This window comes from Capricornis sumatraensis, chromosome 10 (genome assembly GCF_032405125.1).
Source record: "Capricornis sumatraensis isolate serow.1 chromosome 10, serow.2, whole genome shotgun sequence".
Taxonomy (NCBI): Eukaryota; Metazoa; Chordata; class Mammalia; order Artiodactyla; family Bovidae; genus Capricornis; species Capricornis sumatraensis.
This window is the reverse complement of record NC_091078.1, coordinates 46,346,771-46,366,978: the sequence shown is the minus strand read 5'-3', so window position 1 is coordinate 46,366,978 and position 20,208 is coordinate 46,346,771. Positions and strand designations below refer to the sequence as shown.

General features: G+C 40.1%; 1 protein-coding gene across 1 annotated transcript in view; it reads left to right on the top strand.

Moving 5' to 3' along the window:
• Nucleotides 1-20,208, top strand: part of LANCL2 (LanC like glutathione S-transferase 2) — an 89,705-nt gene that overhangs the window by 55,610 nt on the left and 13,887 nt on the right. Inside the window, exons 4-6 of the mRNA XM_068982809.1 lie at nt 138-285; nt 1,956-2,102; nt 5,034-5,216. Of these exons, the coding sequence (XP_068838910.1) occupies nt 138-285; nt 1,956-2,102; nt 5,034-5,216 (478 nt within the window). The remainder of the gene's footprint in view (nt 1-137; nt 286-1,955; nt 2,103-5,033; nt 5,217-20,208) is intronic.

Genomic DNA, 20,208 nt, shown 5'->3' with positions numbered 1-20,208 from the left:
TTTTTTGATATTTTAAAAAATCACTTTTAAATGAAAAATAATAACAGATAATTCCTAAACTGATAGGGTTACTTGCAGTTTCAGGAAGACGTATTTTAGGCATTCTCTGGGAAAACAGAATTTTTCTTGTTGGGTAGACTTTTGCAACTTCAGAGAACCGTCGTCTGTCGAGATTCAGACCTTCCTGATGAGCTGCTTTATGGACGGGCAGGTTATCTGTACGCCTTACTCTACGTGAACACGGAGATAGGTCCAGGCGCTGTGTGTGAGTCAGCTATCAAAGAGGTACTGTGGGGCCATGGGTTGGGGAGTCCTCTCCTTTCCATCAGGCAGCCTGTCTGCTGGTAGTAGCTGGACTCTGCCTCTAGGTAAGAGTAATTTCCTAAGGCCTCTCATAAAATTAATAAATAGCTCTTTCATTTTTTCTTCTGGGAATATTTTTTTTTAGTTTAAGTTTGTATTAAGTCAGCTGTTTTTACTAGAACCAAACAGTAGCTTAAAGAAGAGAGAATGTTTATTTCTCTTTCATGAGGTATCTGAACTGATAGGCAATATGGTGAATTGAACTGATAGGTGAATATGGCTAGGGACCAGCTTCTCTCTTGTTCTGCCTTATCCCTGGGCCATGCCCTTATCTGCACGGCACTGAGAGCCCCCAGCCCAGGGGGTGGTGAGGACGTGGAGGAACCAGAAGTTGCCCACCTCACTTGTGCGCACATCCTACTTCTAGAACTCCGTCAGATGACTGTGTCCCCCTGTCTGTATCTCAGAGGCGATATGTCTCACTAAAACTTGGAGCCCTGTTACCAAAAGTATGAGGGGAGAGAGGATATGAGGAAACAGTTAAATACTACTTTGCCACCTAGTCATTCTAAAATCCTGCAGCAAACCTCGTTGCTATAATCTTTCATAAATAAAGCCAGTTCCTCCAGCATTGGTGGATGTACAGTTATCCCTTAGTACCTGCTGGGGATTGATTCCAGGACCCCTTCTGGATACCAAAATGACAGGATGCCGAAGTCTCTTAATAAAGTGATGTAGTATTTGCATGTAAGCTATGCATATCCTCCTGTGTACTTTAAATCATCTCTAGATTACTTTTCATACCTAACACCATATGGTATGTATGTATGTAAAATACTATGTAAACAGTTGTCCCCATGCAACCAATTCAAGTTTTGCTTCTTGGAACTTTCTGGAATATATTTTCCCCATTATTTTTTTCAGAGGTTGGTTGAATCCACGGGTATGAAACCCGCAGCAGATATGGAGGGCCAACTGTACTTGCCTTCTGGGGGAAAATATTGAGTCTAAGTCGGAGAAGGCAGTGGCACCCCACTCCTGTACTCTTGCCTGGAAAATCCCATGGAAGGAGGAGCCTGATGGGCTGCAGTCCATGGGGTCACTAAGAGTCGGACACGACTGAGCGACTTCACTTTGACTTTTCACTTTCACGCACTGGAGAAGGCAGTGGCACCCCACTCCAGTGTTCTTGCCTGGAGAATCCCAGGGACGGGGGAGCCTGGTGGGCTGCCATCTCTGGGGTCGCACAGAGTCGGACACAGCTGAAGCGACTTAGCAGCAGCAGCAACAGCATTGAGTCTAAGTAGTCCAGGATAGTTTTTATAAGAAGTGTTCCTAGGTTCTAGTAAACTGTCCATACAAAGGCCTTTTGATCTCTTGGTTCTACTTCTTAATATCTTTTTCTACTCTGAGATTGTCTTCTGATTTCTCCCTGACTGTATTTATTGCTTAATAAAGATAATGGTGCTTATCTTTCCAGATTAAGTAATCTGTGTATTAAAGATTAAAGATTTTCATATTGAGTGATCTATGTATATAATGATTTTCAGATTAAGTAATCTATGTATATAAAGACATGCTGTTATTGTTAATTAAACTAAAACAGATTAGATGTAAGTTTTCTAGACTTACCTGTCTCATCATCTGTGTAGGTAGTCAGTGCTGTCATTGAATCGGGCAAAGCTCTGTCCAGGGAAGAGAGGAAGGTAGAGCGCTGTCCCCTGCTGTATCAGTGGCACAGGAAGCAGTATGTTGGCGCAGCCCATGGCATGGCCGGGATCTACTACATGTTAATGCAGGTGAGTGCCAGTCTGTAATACCAGTACCGTAACCACATTATAAAATAATAGATCGAATTGAGAATGGGAACTGAAATTTCACTACAAACCAAGCAGGCTGAAATGAAATAAGAGTCATGGATCCTCCAGCAGGGACCTCCTGAGAGAGAGGACTTCTGTGTGCAGTTTTGTACTGGACAAGGTGTCTATAGCCCACACTTTATTTCTGTCCATTTTTCCCTGCTCTTTTAATTGGGGAAAACCTTCAAGAAGCAGAAAAGGCTTCTAGAATGCAGACTAGGGCAGAGGCTTTTTCATATTCAAATAACCCCAACTTGGTATCAGTTGTGTTGAAAATTTTTAACTAGTTTATTATTGTGGTTATGCTCTTGTCTCTGAATCATCCCTGTCTGCTGAATCACGTACTGACTCTTCCATCAGATAGTCTAAGACCTTGCACCAAATACTGCTTCAGCCTGCTTCCAGCCTTATGGCCTGTGAGTCCCTCCTCTCTGGGCAGACCTCAGCACCATCGAAGGTTCAGTTCCACACTGCTGCAGTAAAGCAAATGTCACAACGAAGGAAGTCATAAATTTTTTTGGCTTTCCAGTGCATGTAAAAGTTATGTTTACATTATAGTGTAGTCTATTTAAAGTGTGCAGTACTATTATGTCCTTAAAAATGTACATACTTGAATTTTAAAATACTTTATTGCTAAAAAAAGCTAAACTATCATCTGAACCTTCAGTGAGTGGTAATCTTTTTGCAGTAGTTACATCACAGGTCACTGATTGTATATCACTATATCAAATATAATAACAATGAAAAAGTTTGATATCATGAGAATTACCAAAATGTTTCACAGAGAAACAAAATGAGCAAATCCTGTTGGAAAAAGTGGTGCCAATAGACTTGCTTGATTCAGAGTTGCCACAAACCTTCAGTTTTTAAAAAACACAAGTGCAGCACAATAAAACAAAGAACAATAAAATATGGTCTGTCTGTGCTTTTTTTTTTTTGTCCCAATTAAGCCTTTTTTTATTCTACCACACCCATAACAGAGTACTTCATAAACTTATTCAAAATTACAAAGCTAGTATGTCAAGGAACATGGATTAGAATTTAGATCTTTTTAATTAAAAGCCCGTATATTCCTTTTTAAAACTTTTACTTACAAATTTCTTTTTTATTTTTATCTTTTTCATCATGCTGGTACTCACTAAAGGAAAATAGAAAATTCCTATTTGCCCAGGACTAGAACTCCTTTCTCTGGTGATTAAGTATATTTGGTTATCATTGTAGAAAGTAAAACACCTATGTATTCCAACTTGTGAATTTTGTCTTAGTTCAGACATGTTCCCAAGCAGCCAGAATTCCATGTCTCATTTTAAAATGGCAGTTTTGTTCTAGACAGTTGGTAGATTGTCTTTTTTTCTCTATTTTCTCAGAAAAATGTTTATAACAGTGGCCTTTGAACCTTTTTTAAAAGTGGTAAAACCTTTAGGGGGAACATAATCATAAGAAAATCACCAATAATTTAGTCTTAGGTGTTTAGTTTAATTTTGCTAGAGATTAGGCGGTTCCTTGAGAGAATCACAAATCATAAAATTTTCAACTCACCTACTTTTAAAGTGACAAACATAGAGACACTGTTTTGTAAAGGATACTAATTGATGTCAGCATTCTCTTCCTGATCACTAAGCAATGATGTGCCAGAGCTGGTCTCGTGAAGCTGGCCGTGCATGGCTCTCCCCAGTGGTGCCAGCCTGACCATGCGGGGGCTCCTGTGTGGTTTCATTTGAATGGCTAACAGAACAGCATACACAAAAACTTTCAAAATATCAGTTGAACCGAACTCCACTTTTACAATGAAGAATAAAGAACAGTTCTTCTTGAACATCATGTCAAAACATCAAGGAAAACAGAAAACTGACACCCAGCTTCTTTGATGAGACTTGGAGACTTCGGTAGCCCCACTAGACAAGGATGTAGACTGAGAACAGATGAAGGAACAAAGAAACCCTTGGCGACCTGAGAGGACAGGATGGTTGCACAAGCTGCCTGCGGAAGAGGATGCCAGCAAGAAGCAAGCCAGGAATTTAGCCCCTGCACTCAGGAATTTAAGGTGCCCTCAAAGGCAGTGCCAGACATGTATGCAGGTGGAGAGTGAGTCTGGGCCACAGGAGGGCATCTTTGAACATCTCTGTGGAGCCCACCTGGGCCTCTGCAGGGATCACCCTGCTCAGTGAGGTGACTAGAGATAACAGGAAGTAGACTGAAAGAGTAAACCCAGTTTTTTTTAACTCCAGAAAGCCTGGTGTAGATGAGACTGGAAGTGAAGCACAGAGCTGAAGGCGGGGCTTCATGACTGTTCCCACGGTCAGCAAGGAGACCTCGCTGTGGCCACAGCCAGCCTCTCTCCAGCACCTTCCCCCAGCCCAGCTGCAGTGCCTCACCGCCTCACATAGGGAATTGAAGTCTCTTGCAGAAATAGCTCAGATAAAAGATTTGTAGATACAGGTATATGAAAGTCCCCAGCTGTAAATTTATGTGTTAACTTGACTGTGCTGTGGTGCCCAGACATTTAGTCAGAGATTATTCTGGGTATTTCTGTGAGGGTGTATAGGTGATGTTTACATTTAAACAGGTTGACTTCTGGTAAAGAAGTCTGTTCTCTGCACTGTGGGTGGGCTTTGTCCAGTCAGTTGAAGGCCTCCCCTGAGCAAGAGGGAATCCCCAGCAGACAGCCTTCAGCTTCATCTGCAGCCTCAGCAAGCACTGTTGCAAAAGTCTGCCCAGGCCTTAAGTAACCAGAGAGGTAAATTAATTCCAGTTTTATATGTTCCTCAGTATTCTAGGTAATTGATGCTTAACTATATTAGCTGCAATATAGGTTAAAAAAGAAAAAAAAACTTATGGAAAAATTAATTAAATTTTTTATTTGTTTAAAAGCCAGCAGCAAAAGTGGACCAAGAAACCTTGACAGAAATGGTGAAACCTAGTATTGACTATATGCGCCACAAAAGATTCCGATCTGGGAATTATCCGTCGTCACTAAGCAATGAGACAGACCGACTGGTGCACTGGTGCCACGGGGCCCCCGGCGTCATCCATGTGCTCATGCAGGCATACAAGGTCAGTGCTCAGGCTATGTCCTTAGCATCCAATGTGCACACACACAGTGTTCACCACCGAGTTTTCGGTTTGGTGTTGATAATCATATTTGCTTGCAAACTAAAAACCTTTTAGGGCTAATATTTCTACTAGTAAGCAGAAAATCTTATTTCACTGTTCATCACCACTATAGTTAGAGCTGTAAGTGTGTATGTGTGTCTTAAAAGGGATTATATTTATGTGTAAAAGAAAACCTAGATGACATAAGTATGAATAACCAGTAAGGTAAGAGGTAGCATTAGAGCCACAATGTTTTTTGTTTGACTTCACATCATTTCATTTCCTTCCCTGAATAAGCCTTTATTGCAGGATGATGATGATTTGGGAAATTTTAAATCTGAATTTAAAATTATTATAAAATTATTTATGGAAGATGGACATGGTGTTCAAATTTTCACACATAGTATTATTGGAAATTTGGCAATGCATTTACTGATTAACTGTAGTAGACTCTCAATCTGTCTGCGGACAGTGTTAAGAATACTGTTATTTCTCTCCTGGACTGAAAATTACCATGTAAACTGAAATTATCATGTAAAATTGCTTTTGAAATTTTTTCTTTTAATGCATCTTTGTAATGGTTGCTATTTGATTTTCGCTCCTATAGATGCTACTCACATTTCACATAGGGCATACGCTTCTTGGTATGAACATGTATTATTTGAAATTATGTAGTATTTTAGATGGTCTTGGAAAAAATGTCAAGATTTTTAATACTATTTCTGTGATGTATTAGGTATTTTGTTAATTGAAAGTGATTTCCTAACAGTTACGTTTGTGGACATTTGCGGACCTCACAGATGGAATCTATTTTGGTGAATAGTTACAATCAGTGAGTTTCTGTGGTAGCTTAGATGGTGAAGAATCTGCCTGCAGTGCAGGAGACCTGGTTTTGATTACTGGGTTGAGAAGATCCTCTGGGGAAAGGAGTGGCTACCCACTCCAGTATTCTTGCCTAGAGAAACTTACGGACAGAGGAGCCTAGTAGACTACAAGTCCATGGGGTTACAAAGAGTCAGACATGACTGAGCAACTAACACTTTTACTTTTCTATGATCAGTTCTTTATGGTAAATTATAGGTTATAGTAACAAAATCTTCCACCTTCTAACCACACATTTAGGCCTTAGGGCATTAGCAGTTTGTGTGGACTCAGCCACTAATAAACAAATACTAACATTGGTCAAATAAAGTTATATTTGAAAAAGTAAATATGTTTCACAAGAAAACCATGTAAGTCATAGCAAAGTAATATCAAAGTTATCCTTTGATTCTGGGCTAAATGTATGAAAAAACCATACCCTCCCTTCCTGTACCCACAATCCTCCTCTGTAATTTCCACAGTAGAACTGTTAGAAATGCATCTTGATGGTCAACTCTTGACCTTAACTTTTCATCAGCAAATGTTTTCATATAAATTATTCTCTAGAAACTCATTTGTTAGTTAATTATTTCTAACGTGGAATATCTTTCTTCTAGGTGGTGGTTGTCAGAATCACCTGGAGAGATTATTTTCAAACTATACTTTCTTTCCTTCTTCCTCAAGATTCTGGTACCTTCCTGATATGAAGCGTCGTTATAAACATATTAGTGTACCCCTTTGTCTGTCAATTGTTTCGGTTATTTTACTGCTGTGAATAAGCTGTAGTGAGCACTTGGACACGTCTTTTTGTAGACATATGTTTGCATTTCTTTGGGAGCTGATAACGAGGAGTGGAATTGCTGGCTCAGAAGGTGACTTGCTTAGTTTCATAAGACACTGCTAGACCTTTTCTTAAAGGGCTGTACCATTTTTACATTCAGTCAGCAGTGTAGGAGAATTCCAGTTGCTGTGCATCTCTGCCAACTCTTGGTGTTGAAAGTTGTCTTCATTTCTGGTGGGTATTTCATTCTGGTTTTGATTTGTGTTTTCCTGATGTTTAATAATATTGAGCAATTTTGCTTGTGCTCATGGGTTGTTTGTACAGTTGAACCTTTAGCAACACAGGTTTGAGCTTTGTGGGGCCACTTATATTTGAATCTTTTTCAATAAATACAGTACTATGGTACAACACAGTCCATGATGGGTTGAATGAAGATACAGAATGGCATACAGATAGGCCCCACTGTAACGTCATACAAGGATTTTCAACTAGGTGGGGGCTGGTACCCCAGCCCCCAAATTGTTCAAGGGTTAACTGTATATTTTTGTTAAGTGTCTGTTCATATCTTTTCCCCACATTGTTTTATTTATTTTTTATCGTTTTATTATTGAGTTATAAGAATTCTTCCTCTGTTCTGGTTGTAAGCCCTTTCGCAGATATGTTTTGGAAATAATTTCTCTCAGTCTGTAGTCAGCCTAATTTAACATTCTGTATGGGATCTTTTAATGAATCGAATTTTAAATTCTGGTGAAGTCTACCTTGTCAGTGTTGTGTTTTCTTTTTTTTAATGGCAATTACTTTCTGAATCTTGTCTAAGAAATTTTACTCACTCCCAGGTTATACAGACAGTATTCTCCTACATGCTTCATGGATTTAGATTTTATATTTAGAATTGTCTCAAATTAAGTTTTATATACTGTGTGAAGGACTGAGGTTCATTTTCTCACTGTAGAAGTGTTTGATTGTTCCCACATTGTTTGTTGCAAAGACTTATTTCCCCAATTGATTTGGTTCCTATAGAGGCACTAATTCAAAGATCGATTACCCAGTAAGCATAGGTTTATATCTGGGCTCGCTATTCTGTTGCTTTGGCCTCTCTATCTGTCATCGTAATACCACCTTGTTTGGATTACTCTAGCTCTAAGCTTCAAAATCAGGTATGTTAAGACTTCAGCTTTGTTTTTCTTTTGCAGAATTGTTTTAAATATCCTAGATCCTTTGCATTCCAGTATAAAATTTAGAAATCAGTTCGTCAGCCTCTGCAGAAGAGGCCTATTGGGATTATGACTGAGATTGCAGTCAATTTATAGATCAGTTTTGGTAGATTTGATATTGATATTGAATATTCCTGTCCACAAATATGGTTTCTGCTGTTTATATTTTCTTTCTATTAGGTCAGCAATGTTTTATAGTTTTTGATGTTTTTGTATTTAAAGTGTGTCTCTTCATAGTTGGGCCTTGTCTAGCAGTGCAGGTTTAACAGTCTCGGCCTTTAATTTGGAGGTTCAGTTTAATAATATTTGCATGGTTGGATTTAGCTCTACCGTTTTTCCATTAGGTTTCTGTTGGCTACATATTGGGACTTTTTTCCCCCTACTTTGTTTTTCTTTTTTTTTCTTTCCCTTTTAGGGAGGTAGGAGAGATTAATTGGGTTTTTTTTCAGGAATTCCATTTTAATTTCTCTGTTGACTCTTTAGTTGTATCTATTTGCACATTTTTTTCAGTTCAGGTCAGTTGCTCAGTCATGTCTGGCTCTTTGCAACCCCATGGACTGCAGCACACCAAGCCTCCGTGTCCATCACCAACTCCCAGAGTTTACTTAAACTCATGTTCATTGAGTCAGTGATGCCATCCAACCATCTCATCTTCTATTGTCCGCTTTTCCTCCCCCTTCAATCTTTTCCATCATCAATCAATCAGGTCTTTTCAAATGAGCCAGTTCTTCTCATCAGGTGGCCAAAGAATTAGTTTCAGTTTCAGCATCAGTACTTCCAGTGAACATTCAGAACTGATTTCCTTTAGGATGGACTGGTTGGATCTCCTTGCAATCCAAGGGACTCTCAAGATTCTTCTCCAACACCACGGTTCAAAAGCATCAGTTCTTTGGTGCTCAGCTTTCTTTATAGTCCAACTCTCACATCCGTACATAACTACTAGAAAAACCATAGCCTTGACTAGACAGACCTTTGTTGGCAAAGTAATGTCTCTGCTTTTTAATATGCTGTCTAAGTTGGTCATAACTTTCCTTCCAAGAAGTAAGTGTCTTTAATTTCATGTTTGCAGTCACCATCTACAGTGATTTCGGAGCCCCAAAAATAAAATCTGCAACTGTTTCTTCATCTATTTGCCATGAAGAAGGGACTGGATGCCATGATCTTAGTTTTCTGAAGGTTGAGCTTTAAGCCAACTTTTTCACTCTCCTCTTTAACTTTCATCAAGAGGCTCTTCACTTCTTCTTCACTTTCTGGCATAATAGTGGTGTTATCTTCATATCCGAGGTTATTGATATTTCTCCCAGCAATCTTGATTCCAGCTTGTGCTTCATCCAGCCCAGTGTTTCTCATGGTGTACTCTGCGTATAAGTTAAATAAGCAAGGTAACAGTATACAGCCTTGACGCACTCCTTTTTCTATCTGGAACCAGTCTGTTGTTCCATGTCCAGTTCTAACTGTTGTTTCCTGACCTGCATACAGGTTTTTCAAAAGGCAGGCCAGGTGGTCTGGTATTCCCATCTCTTTCAGAATTTTCCACAGCTTGTGGTGATCCACACAGTCGAAGGCTTTCTTATCGTTAATAAAGCAGAAATAGATGTTTTCCTGAAACTCTCTTGCTTTTCTGATTATCCAGCAGATGTTGGCAGTTTGATCTCTAGTTCCTCTGCCTTTTCTAAAACCAGCTTGACCATCTGCAAGTTCATGGTTCATGAATTGCTGAAGCCTGGCTTGGAGAATTTTGAGTATTACTCTACTAGCATGTGAGATGAGAGCAATTGTGTGGTAGTTTGAGCATTCTTTAGAATTGCCTTTCTTTGGGATTGGAATGAAAACTGACCTTTCCCAGTCCTGTAGCCACTGCTGAGTTTTCCAAATTTCCTGGCATATTGAGTGCAACACTTTCACAACATCATCTTTTAGGATTTGAAATAGCTCATCTGGAATTCTATCACCTCCACTAGCTTTGTTTGTAATGATGCTTCCTAAGGCCCACTTGTGGAGAAGGAAATGGCAACCCACTCCAGTGTTCTTGCCTGGAGAATCCCAGGGACGGTGGAGCCTGGTGGGCTGCCGTCTATGGGGTCGCACAGAGTCGGACACGACTGAAGCGACTTAGCAGCAGCAGCAGCAGCAAGGCCCACTTGACTTCACATTCCAGGATGTCTGGCTCTAGGTGAGTGATCACACCATCATGATTATCTGGGTTGTAAAGCTCTTTTTTGTATAGTTCTTCTGTGTATTCTTGCCACCTCTTCGAAATATCTTCTGCTTTTGTTAGGTCCATACCATTTCTGTCCTTTATCGAGCCCATCTTTTCATGAAATCTTCCCTGGGTATCTCTAATTTTCTTGAAGAGATCGCCGGTATTTCCCATTCTATTGTTTTCCTCTTATTTCTTTGCACAGATCACTGAGGAAAGCTTTCTTATCTCTCCTTGTTATTCTTTGGAACTCTGCTTTCAAATCGGTGTATCTTTCCTTTTCTCCTTTGCTTTTTGCTTCTCTTCTTTTTACAGCTATTTGTGAGTCCTCCTCAGACAGCCTTTTTGCTCTTTTGCATTTCTTTGCTTGGGAATGATCTTGATCCCTGTCTCTTGTACGATGTCACAAACCTCCATCCATAGTTCATCAGGCACTCTGTCTATCAGATCTAGGCCCTTAAATCTATTTCTTACTTCCACTGTGTATTGTTAGTGATTTGATTTAGGTCATACCTGAATGGTCTAGTGGTTTTCCCTCCTTTCTTCAATTTAAGTCTGAATTTGCTAATAAGGAGTTCATGATCGGAGCCAGTCAGCTCCTGGTCTTGTTTTTGCTGACTATATAGAGCTTCTCCATCTTTGGCTGCAAAGAATATAATCAATCTAATTTTGGTGCTGACCATCTGGTGATGTCCATGTGTAGAGTTTTCTCTTGTGTTGTTGGAAGAGGGTGTTTGCTATAACCAGTGTGTTCTCTTGGCAAAACTCTGTTAGCCATTGCCCTGCTTCATTCTGTTCTCCAAGGCCAAATTTGCCTGTTACTCTAGGTGTTTCTTGACTTCCTATTTTTGCATTCCAGTTCCCTATATTGGAAAGGACAACTTTTTTGTTGTTAGTTCTGAAGGTCTTGTAGGTCTTCATAGAACCGTTCAACTTCAGCTTCTTCAGCATTACTGGTCGGGGCATAGACTTGGATTACCATGATATTGAATGGTTTGCCTTGGAAATGAACAGAGATCTGTCATTTTTGAGATTGCATCCAAGTACTGCGTTTTGAACTCTTGTTGACTATGATGAAGAATCCCTTCTAAGGGATTCTTGCCCACAGTAGGAGATATAATGGTCATCTGAGTTAAATTCACCTATTCCAGTCCATCTTAATTCATTGATTCCTAAAATGTCGACATTCACACTCTTGCCATCTCCTGTTTGACGACTCCCAATTTGCCTTGATTCATGGACCTAACATTCCAGGTTCCTATGCAATATTACTCTTTACAGCATCAGACGTTGCTTCCATCACCAATCACATTCACACCTGGGTGTTGTTTTTGGCTCCGTCTCTTCATTCTTTCTGGAATTATTTCTCCACTGATCTCCAGTAGCATATCGGGCACCTACTGACCTGGGGAGTTCATCTTTCAGTGTGCTATCTTTTGGCCTTTTCATACTGTTCGTGGGGTTCTCAAGGCAAGAATACTGAAGTGGTTTGCCATTCCCTTCACCAGTGGATCACATTTTGTCAGAACTCTCCACCATGACCTGTCTGTCTTGGGTGACCCTACACAACATGGTAATAGTTTCATTGAGTTAGACAAGGCTGTGGTCCATGTGATTAGATTGGTTGGTTTTCTGTGATTGTGGTTTTCAGTCTGTTTGCCATCTGATGGAGAAGGGTAAGAGGGTTATGGAAGGTTCCTGATGGGAGAGACTGACTGAGGGGGAAAAGTGAAAGTGAAAATGAAGTAGCTCAGTCATGTCCGACTGTTTGCGACCCCGTGGACTGTAGCCCTCCAGGCTCCTCCGTCCATGGGTTTCTCCAGGCAAGAATACTGGAGTGGGTTGCCATTTCCTTCTGCAGGGGATCTTCCCAACCCAGGGATCGAAGCCAGGTCTCCCGCATTGCAGGTAGATGCTTTAACCTCTGAGCCACCAGGAAACTGGGTTTTATTCTGAGTGGTGGGGCCATTCTCAGTAAATCTTTAATCCAGTTTTCCATTGATGGGTGGAGCTGTGTTCCCTCCCTGGTATTTAACTAGGGCCAAACTATGGTGGAATGACTTCCCTGGTGGCTCAGATGTAGGAGACCCAGATTCAATCCCTGGGTGGAGAAGATCTCCTGGAGAAGGAAATGGCAACCCACTCCAGTATTCTTGCCTGGAAAATACCATGGATAGAGGAGCCTGGTAGGCTACAGTCCATGGGGTCGCAAAGAGTCAGACACGACTGAGTGACTTTACTTTCAAACTATGGTGGAGGTAATGATGATAATGGTGACCTCCTTCAAAAGATTCCACGCATGTATTGCTACACTCAGTGCTCCCAACCCTGCAGCAGGCCAGCACCAATCCATGCCTCCACTGGAGACTCCTGGACACTCACGGGCAAGTCTGGGTCAGTCTCTTCTGGGGTCACTGCTCCTTTCTCCTGGGTCCTGGTGCACAAAGTTCTGTTTGTGCCTTCCAAGAGTCTATTTCCCAGTACTGTGTAAGTTCTGGCAGCTCTATGGAGGGGTTAATGGTGACCTCCTCCAAGAGGGCTTATGCCATACCCAGGTCTGCTGCACCCCGAGCCCCTTCCCCTGTGACAGTCCACCACTCACCTGTACCTCCACAGGACATGCTCAAACACAGTTCTGTCTCAGTCTCTGTGGGGCCCCTGGGTCCTGGTGCACACAAGGTTTGTTTGAGCCTTCTGAGCATCTCTGGAAGGAACGGGGTTTGATTCTAAGTGTGAATTCGCCTCTCCTACCATCTTGGTGGTGCTTTTCCTTTGCCCTTGGACGTAGGGTATCGCCTCACAGCTGCTCCAGTGCCTGCCATCCTTCTGGGGTTTCTCTGACCTCGAACGTTGGGTATCTCCTCTTGGCTGGTCCAGCAAAGCACAGCCACTGCTCCTGACCTTGGACGTGGGGTATATTGTCACGGCTGGTGCAGCAAAGTGCAGCCGCTGCTCCTGACCTTGGACGTGGGGTATCTCCGTATGGCTGGTCCAGCAAAGCACAGCTGCTGCTCCTAACCTTGGACATGGGGTATCTCCACACAGCTGGTCCAGCAAAGCACAGCCGCTGTTCCTCACCTTGGACATGGGGTCTCTTCTCAGCTGCTCACTGCTCATTTTTTAGTGGTTACTAAATATACATCTTTAATATTTCAATATAGAAATTGCAGTGGACATCCTTAACTTTTCATAGTCTCCTTAGAATTAACATTGTACATTTCACATAAAAAAGAAGAAAGTAGTAAGTGCCAAGTTCTCTTGACTGCAGTTCTTTATATCTGTCTTTATTACATCTGTCAGATGTATAAATCAACAAATGTTAAAAACCAGTGATATAATTTTTAGTTTTATAATTTTGCTTTTTAAATAGTATTTTAAAGAAATTAAGACAAAGAAGATGGTCTTTCATATTTATTTGTATATTTGCTCTTTATAGTGCTCTTCATTCCTTCTTGAAGATCCATATCTTTCCTTTAGGCTGAAGAGCTCCCTTTAGCATTTCTTATAGTCAGTTTGGTAACAACACATTGATTATCCGTTGTTACTTATCACTTGTCTTTATTTCACCTTCATTTTTTTTAAAATGGAAAATAAAGGACAGTATATTTTAGTTGTAGCATATACTTTTGGATCCCAACACGTTGCTAAATGTCTCATAACTCAGGCCCTGCCTCAGGTACTTAGCACCGTATAGGCACCAGGTTGTTCTGCCTGGAACCACACACTTGAATGCACCAGCTGGAACTCCTTTGACCTGGCTTTGGCTTATTCAGTAGATTACTTAGGAGAGGGTGATCCATCATCAAAGAGGTGATTCGTGCAAGGAATGCATGTCTGGCGAACAGCCTTCAGTTTGTTGATTGTTGTGGTATTTGTGGTAACAAAGATTTTGTATCTTTTTCCTGATTTAAGGAAATTTCTTGCAGTTCTCTGTGATGATGATGACATCCAAATGAACCAATAAAATTCTAACAGTAGACTTCCTACTGTTTCATATTCCTGTGGCACTAGTGTGTGGGTATTTTGTACCAAAGTGCTTTGTAGATTTCAAGGTGAGCTTGACATTTTGGGAGTACTGGTTCATCAATGTTACGTACCAGGGAACTTTTCTTAATATATGTGAACATTTTGGTTGTTTCCTGGTTGTTCCAACAGTGGTCATTTTCATGGGCAAAATCTGAAGCCATCCCTCTGGGTGGTGCTTCAGTCTTCCTTCTACATCTTGTGGTCATTTGTGAAGAATGCTCTCCTTATCATGAACATTTAAATCAATTCTGCGGACATTTCTTTATTATTCCAAAAACTGCAGAGAACAGGGATTTTGTAATAACTGATCCAGAAATTTCCTACCACTTTAAGAATGCCTAACAATAAGACTCAGTGGTAAAGAATCTGCTTGCAAATTCAGGAGTTGCAGGAGATGTGGGTTCGATCCCTGGGTCAGGAAGATCCCTGGAGAAGGAAATAGCAACCCACTCCAGTATTCTTGCCTGAAGAATCCCATGGACAGAAGAACCTAGTGGGCTACAGTCCATGGGGTTGCAAAGAGTCAGACATGAATTAACGACTGAGCACGCACAACAATAAGCAAAAGCCGTGATGGAGATGAATACTGCTCTATACTTAGGAAAACTCAATTCTGCTACCCCATCAAATTGGCTGCTAAGTGGAAGATGTTAAAAAAAAGAAAGAAAAAACTGAAGTTGCTTTTTTATATTATTATTGTTATGGGATTCCATCTGTCCAAGACTTACAATGAAAATGCCTCTTAGGAATTATTTTCTTAATTAACTGGTGAAATATACTGTAAGTTAATAAAGTAAGTATTATTTCTGGAAGAGGTCTTAGTAAATGAATCACCTGAAACTTCACTTCTTCTTGTGAGAATTAAAAAAAAAAAATTAAGTAGTTTTCTTAACTTTGTGTCATGTTTGTTTCTTGGCAAGTCGAAACTCTGTCACCAATCCAGCTTCACTGACTATGAGCTTATATTTTTTCCTTTTTTTGTATTTTCCTTAAAGGCTTTAATTTTAATAGTTGAAACCATTTTGAAGAAGATAAAGGAAATATATGATAAAAAGATGAAAGCTTTAAGAAGAGAAGGAAAAGCCTTCATTTCCTTGGAGCAGACATTGTTATTCATTGTTTGTGAGGGAATGATAAACACCATGGCAATAAGACATAATGATTTGCACCCCACAAGCTGGTCCATATAGTCATGTATTAAACCATAAAAGAAAAAAGTCAACCCAATTTTCCCTTGGAAATGGGAGTAATATCAGAATGTTATAGCTCAATGGAAAAATTCACAAGTTATTTAAAAAATTTGGATTTTATTTCATACCTTGAAATCCACAGCAGGGTTCTACAGAGGAGAGAGAGGAGCAAGGTCTCAGTGACCAGGTCTGAGGGAGGGAGTGAACACTGACATTTTAGGAATCAGTGAATTAAAATGGACGGGAATGGCCAAATTTGATTCAGATGACCATTGTATCTACTACTGTGGGCGAGAATCCCTTAGCAGAAATGGAGTAGCCATCATATTCAGCAAAAGAGTCTGAAATGCAGCCCTTGGGTGTAATCTCAAAAACAACAGAATGAACTCAGTTCATTACCAAGGCAAACCATTCAACATCACAGTAATCCAAATCTGTGCCCCAACCACTAATGCTGAAGAAGCTGAACTTGGAATGATTCTCTGAAGACCTACAAGGCCTTCTAGAACTAACACCAAAAAAAAGATGTCCTTTTCATCATAGTGGACTAGAATGCAAAAGTTGGAAGTCAAAAGATAGCCTGGAGTAACAGGCAGGTGTGGCCTTGGAGTACAAAATGAAGAAGGCAGAGGCTCACAGTTTTGCCAAGAGAACACACTGGTCATAGCAAACACCCTGTTCCAACAATACGAGAGATGACTGTACATGTGGACATCATCAGTACCAAAATCAGATTGATTATATTCTTTGCAACCAAAGGTGGAGAAGCTCTACACAGTCTGCAAAAACAAGACCTGGAGCTAACTATGGATCAGACCATCAGCTCCTTATTGCAAAATACAAGAAAGTAAGGAAAACCATGAGGCCATTCAGGTATGACCTAAATCAAATCCCTTATGATTATGCAGTGTAGGTGATGAATAGATTCAAGGGATTAGATCTGGTAGACAGAATGCCTGAAGAACTATGGATGGAGGTTTATAGTGTTGTATAGGAGGTAGTGACCAAAACCATCCTCAAGAAAAGAAGTACAACAGCATGACAGAGTGGTTGTCTGAGGAGGCCTTGCAAATAGCTGAGAAAAGCAGAAGGCAAAGGAGAAAGGAAGAGATACACCCAACTGAATGCAGAGTTCTAGAGAATAGCAAGGAGAGATAAGAAAGCCTTCCTCAGCAATCATTGCAATGAAATAGAGGAAAACAATAGAATGGGAAAGACTAGAGATCTCTTCAAGAAATCAGAGATTCCAAGGGAACATTTCATGCAAAGGTGGGCACAATAAAAGAATAAAGAAACAATAAGGGCCTAACAGAAGCAGAAGAGATTAAGAAGAGGTGGCAAGAATACACAGAAGAACTACACAGAAAAGATCTTAATGACCCAGATAACCATGATCCTGTGATCACTCACCAATAGCCAGACATCCTGGAGCGTGAAGTCAAGTGGGTCTTAGGAGCATTACTACAAACAAAGCTAGTGGAGGTGATAGAATTCCAGCTGAGCTATTTCAGATCCTAAAAGATGATGCTGTGAAAGTACTGCACTCAGTATGCCAGCAAATTTGGAAAACTCAGCAGTGGCCACAGGACTAGAAAAGGTCAGTTTTTATTCCAATCCCAATGAAAGGCAAGGCCAAAGAATATTAAAATTACTGTACAGTTGTACTCATTTCACATGCTATAAGGTAATCCTCAAACTCTTCCAAGCTAGGCTTCAGGAGTACATGAATTGAGAACTTTAAGATGTACAAGCTGAATTTAGAAAAGGCAGAGAAACCAGAACTAATTGCATACATCTGCTGGATCATAGAAAAAGCAAGGATATTCCAAAAGAAGATCTGCTTTGTTGACTACGCTAAAGCCTTTGACTATGTGGATCACAACAAACTGGAAAATTCTTAAAGAGATGGGAATACCAGACTACCTGACCTGCCTCCTGAGAAACCTGTATGCAGGTCAAGAAGCAACAATTAGAACCGAACATGGAACAACAGACTGGTTCCAAATTGGGAAAGCAGTACATCAAGGCTCCTTTGTCACCCTGCTTATGTAATTTATATGGAGAGTACATCATGTGTAATGCCGGGCTGGATGAAGCCCAAGCTGGAATCAAGATTGCCGGGAGAAATATCAATAAACTCAGATATGCAGATGATACCACTCTAATGGCAGAAAGCGAAGAGGAACTAAACAGCTTCTTGATGAAAGTGAAAGAGGAGAGTGAAAAAGCTAGCTTAAAACTCAGCATTCAAAAAAAAAAAACACACCAAGATCATGGCATCCAGTCCCATCACTTCTTGGCACATAAATAGGGAAATAATGAAACAATGACAGACTTTATTTTCTTGGGCTCCAGAATCACTGCAGACAGTGACTGCAGCCATGAAAGGCTTGCTCCATGGAAGAAAAGCTGTGACAAACCTACACAACATATTAAAAAGCAGAAACATCACTTTACTGACAAATTTGAGTGAGTGAATGAGTGAAGCTGCTCAGTCGTGTCCAACTCTTTGTGACCCCATGGACTGTAGGAGCCTACCATGCTTCTCTGTCCATGGGATTTTCCAGGCAAGAGTACTGGAGTAGGTTGCCATTTCCTTCTCCAGAAGATCTTCCCAACCCAGGGGTCGAACCCGTGTCTCCCGCATTGTAGGCAGATGCTTTACTCTCTGAGCCACCTTACTGACAAATTATATATAGTCAAAAGCTATGTTTTTTCCAGTAGTCATGTTTGGATATGAGAGTTGGACCATAAAGAAGGCTGAGTGCTGAACAATTGATGATTTTGAACTCTGGTGTTGGAGAAGACTCTTGAGAGAGTCCCTTGGATTTCAGAGAGATCCAACCATCAATCCTAAAGGAAATCAATTTGGAATATTCATTGAAGGACTGATGCTGAAGCTGAAGCTCCAGTACTTTGGCCACCTGATGTGAAGAGCCAGTTCGCTGGAAGAGTCCCTGATGCTGGGAAAGAATGAGGGTGAGCAGAGAAGGGGGCGATAGAGTATAAGATGGTTGGATGGCATCACTGACTTAATGAACGTGAGTTTGAGCAAACTCTGGGAGATAGCAAAGGACAGGGAAGCCTGGGGTTGCAGAGAGTCAGACATGACTTGGCTACTGAACATCAACATAGCTGATTTACAATGTCATTGTTAGCTTCACAAAGCAATAGTATATAGCAATAGTTATAGCAAAGCAATTCAGATTTTATATATATATATATATATATACACACACACACACACACACATATATATATATATAATTTTTTTAGATTCCACACATAAGTGATATCATATGTTACTTGGCTTACTTCACTTAGTATGTTAATCTCTAGGTCCACTCATATTGCTGCAAATGGCATTATTTCAGTCTTGTACTATTTCAGAGCAATATTGCATTGTGTATATGTGCCACAACTTCATTTATTTATCCATCAATGGATATTTAGGTTGCTTCCAGGCTCTTGTAAATTCCACCTTCATTCTTTGAAGATATTTTTGCTGAATGTCTATGCTAACAGTTCTTTTTTCCCTTTCAGTTCTTTAAAGATACTGCTCCACAGTCTTCTGGCCTAAACTGTTTCTAAGATGTTAGTCATTCTTTTTTTTAGTAGTAGTATATTTTTCTTACAAGTATGTGTTTTCTCTGGAAGCTCTTGACATACCCTTTTACTTTTTGGTTTTCAGTATTTTATCAGGTACCTATGTATATCTGTATTTATCCTGCTTGAGAGCCTTTGGGTTTTTGACTTACAATTGTATGCCTTTCATGACACTTGGTAAATGTTAGGCCTTTCATTTTTAGTAGGTCCCTAAGACTTTTGTTTTTAATTTTTTTCTGTAATTCAGATTGTATAATTTCTATTTATTTAGCTTCATATTCACTAATAATTTCTTCTGTATTAAGTCTTACCAGTAAATTTTTAATTTCACCTATTGGTGTTTTATCAGTTTCTGAAAATCTGTCTTTTTTTTTTCTATCATAACAACTTTAATTGACATTTTGACTCATATAACAGAAAAGTGATCAGATGGAGAAAGCTAGCAAATAAATTTTGTAAAACTGTTTTCCTAAATTATAAGAAGCATATTCTGAACAAAATAATAATTATTTTTCTAGTGTGATCAAAGCTATTTTATCTTCCTCTTTCTGATTTTTTTCTGTTCTTCTTTTAAATGTATTTATTTTTAATTGCAGGATAATTCCTTTACAATATTGTGTTATCAGTCAGCCTTAGTATACATACATCCCCTCCTTCCCACCTCCCACCCCATCCCACCCCTCTAGGTTGTCACAGAGCCTGGGTTTGAGTTCCCTGAGTCATACAGCAGATTCCCATTGGTTATCTATTTTACATTTGTTAGTGTATATACTTCCAAGCTGTTCTCCCCATTCGTCTCACCCGTTCCTTCCACCTCACTGCCTGTGTCCGCAAGTCTGTTCTCTATGTCTGTGTCACCGTTGCTGCCCAGCAAATAGGTTCATTAGTACCATCTTTCTAGATTCCATATATATGCATTAATATTCAATGTTTGTGTTTCTCTTTTCTGACTTACTTCGCTCTGTGTAATAGGCTCTAGGATCATCCACCTCATTAGAACTGACTCATATGCATTTCTTTTATGGCTGAGTAGTATTCCATTCCATATGTACCTCAGCTTCTTTATCCATTCATC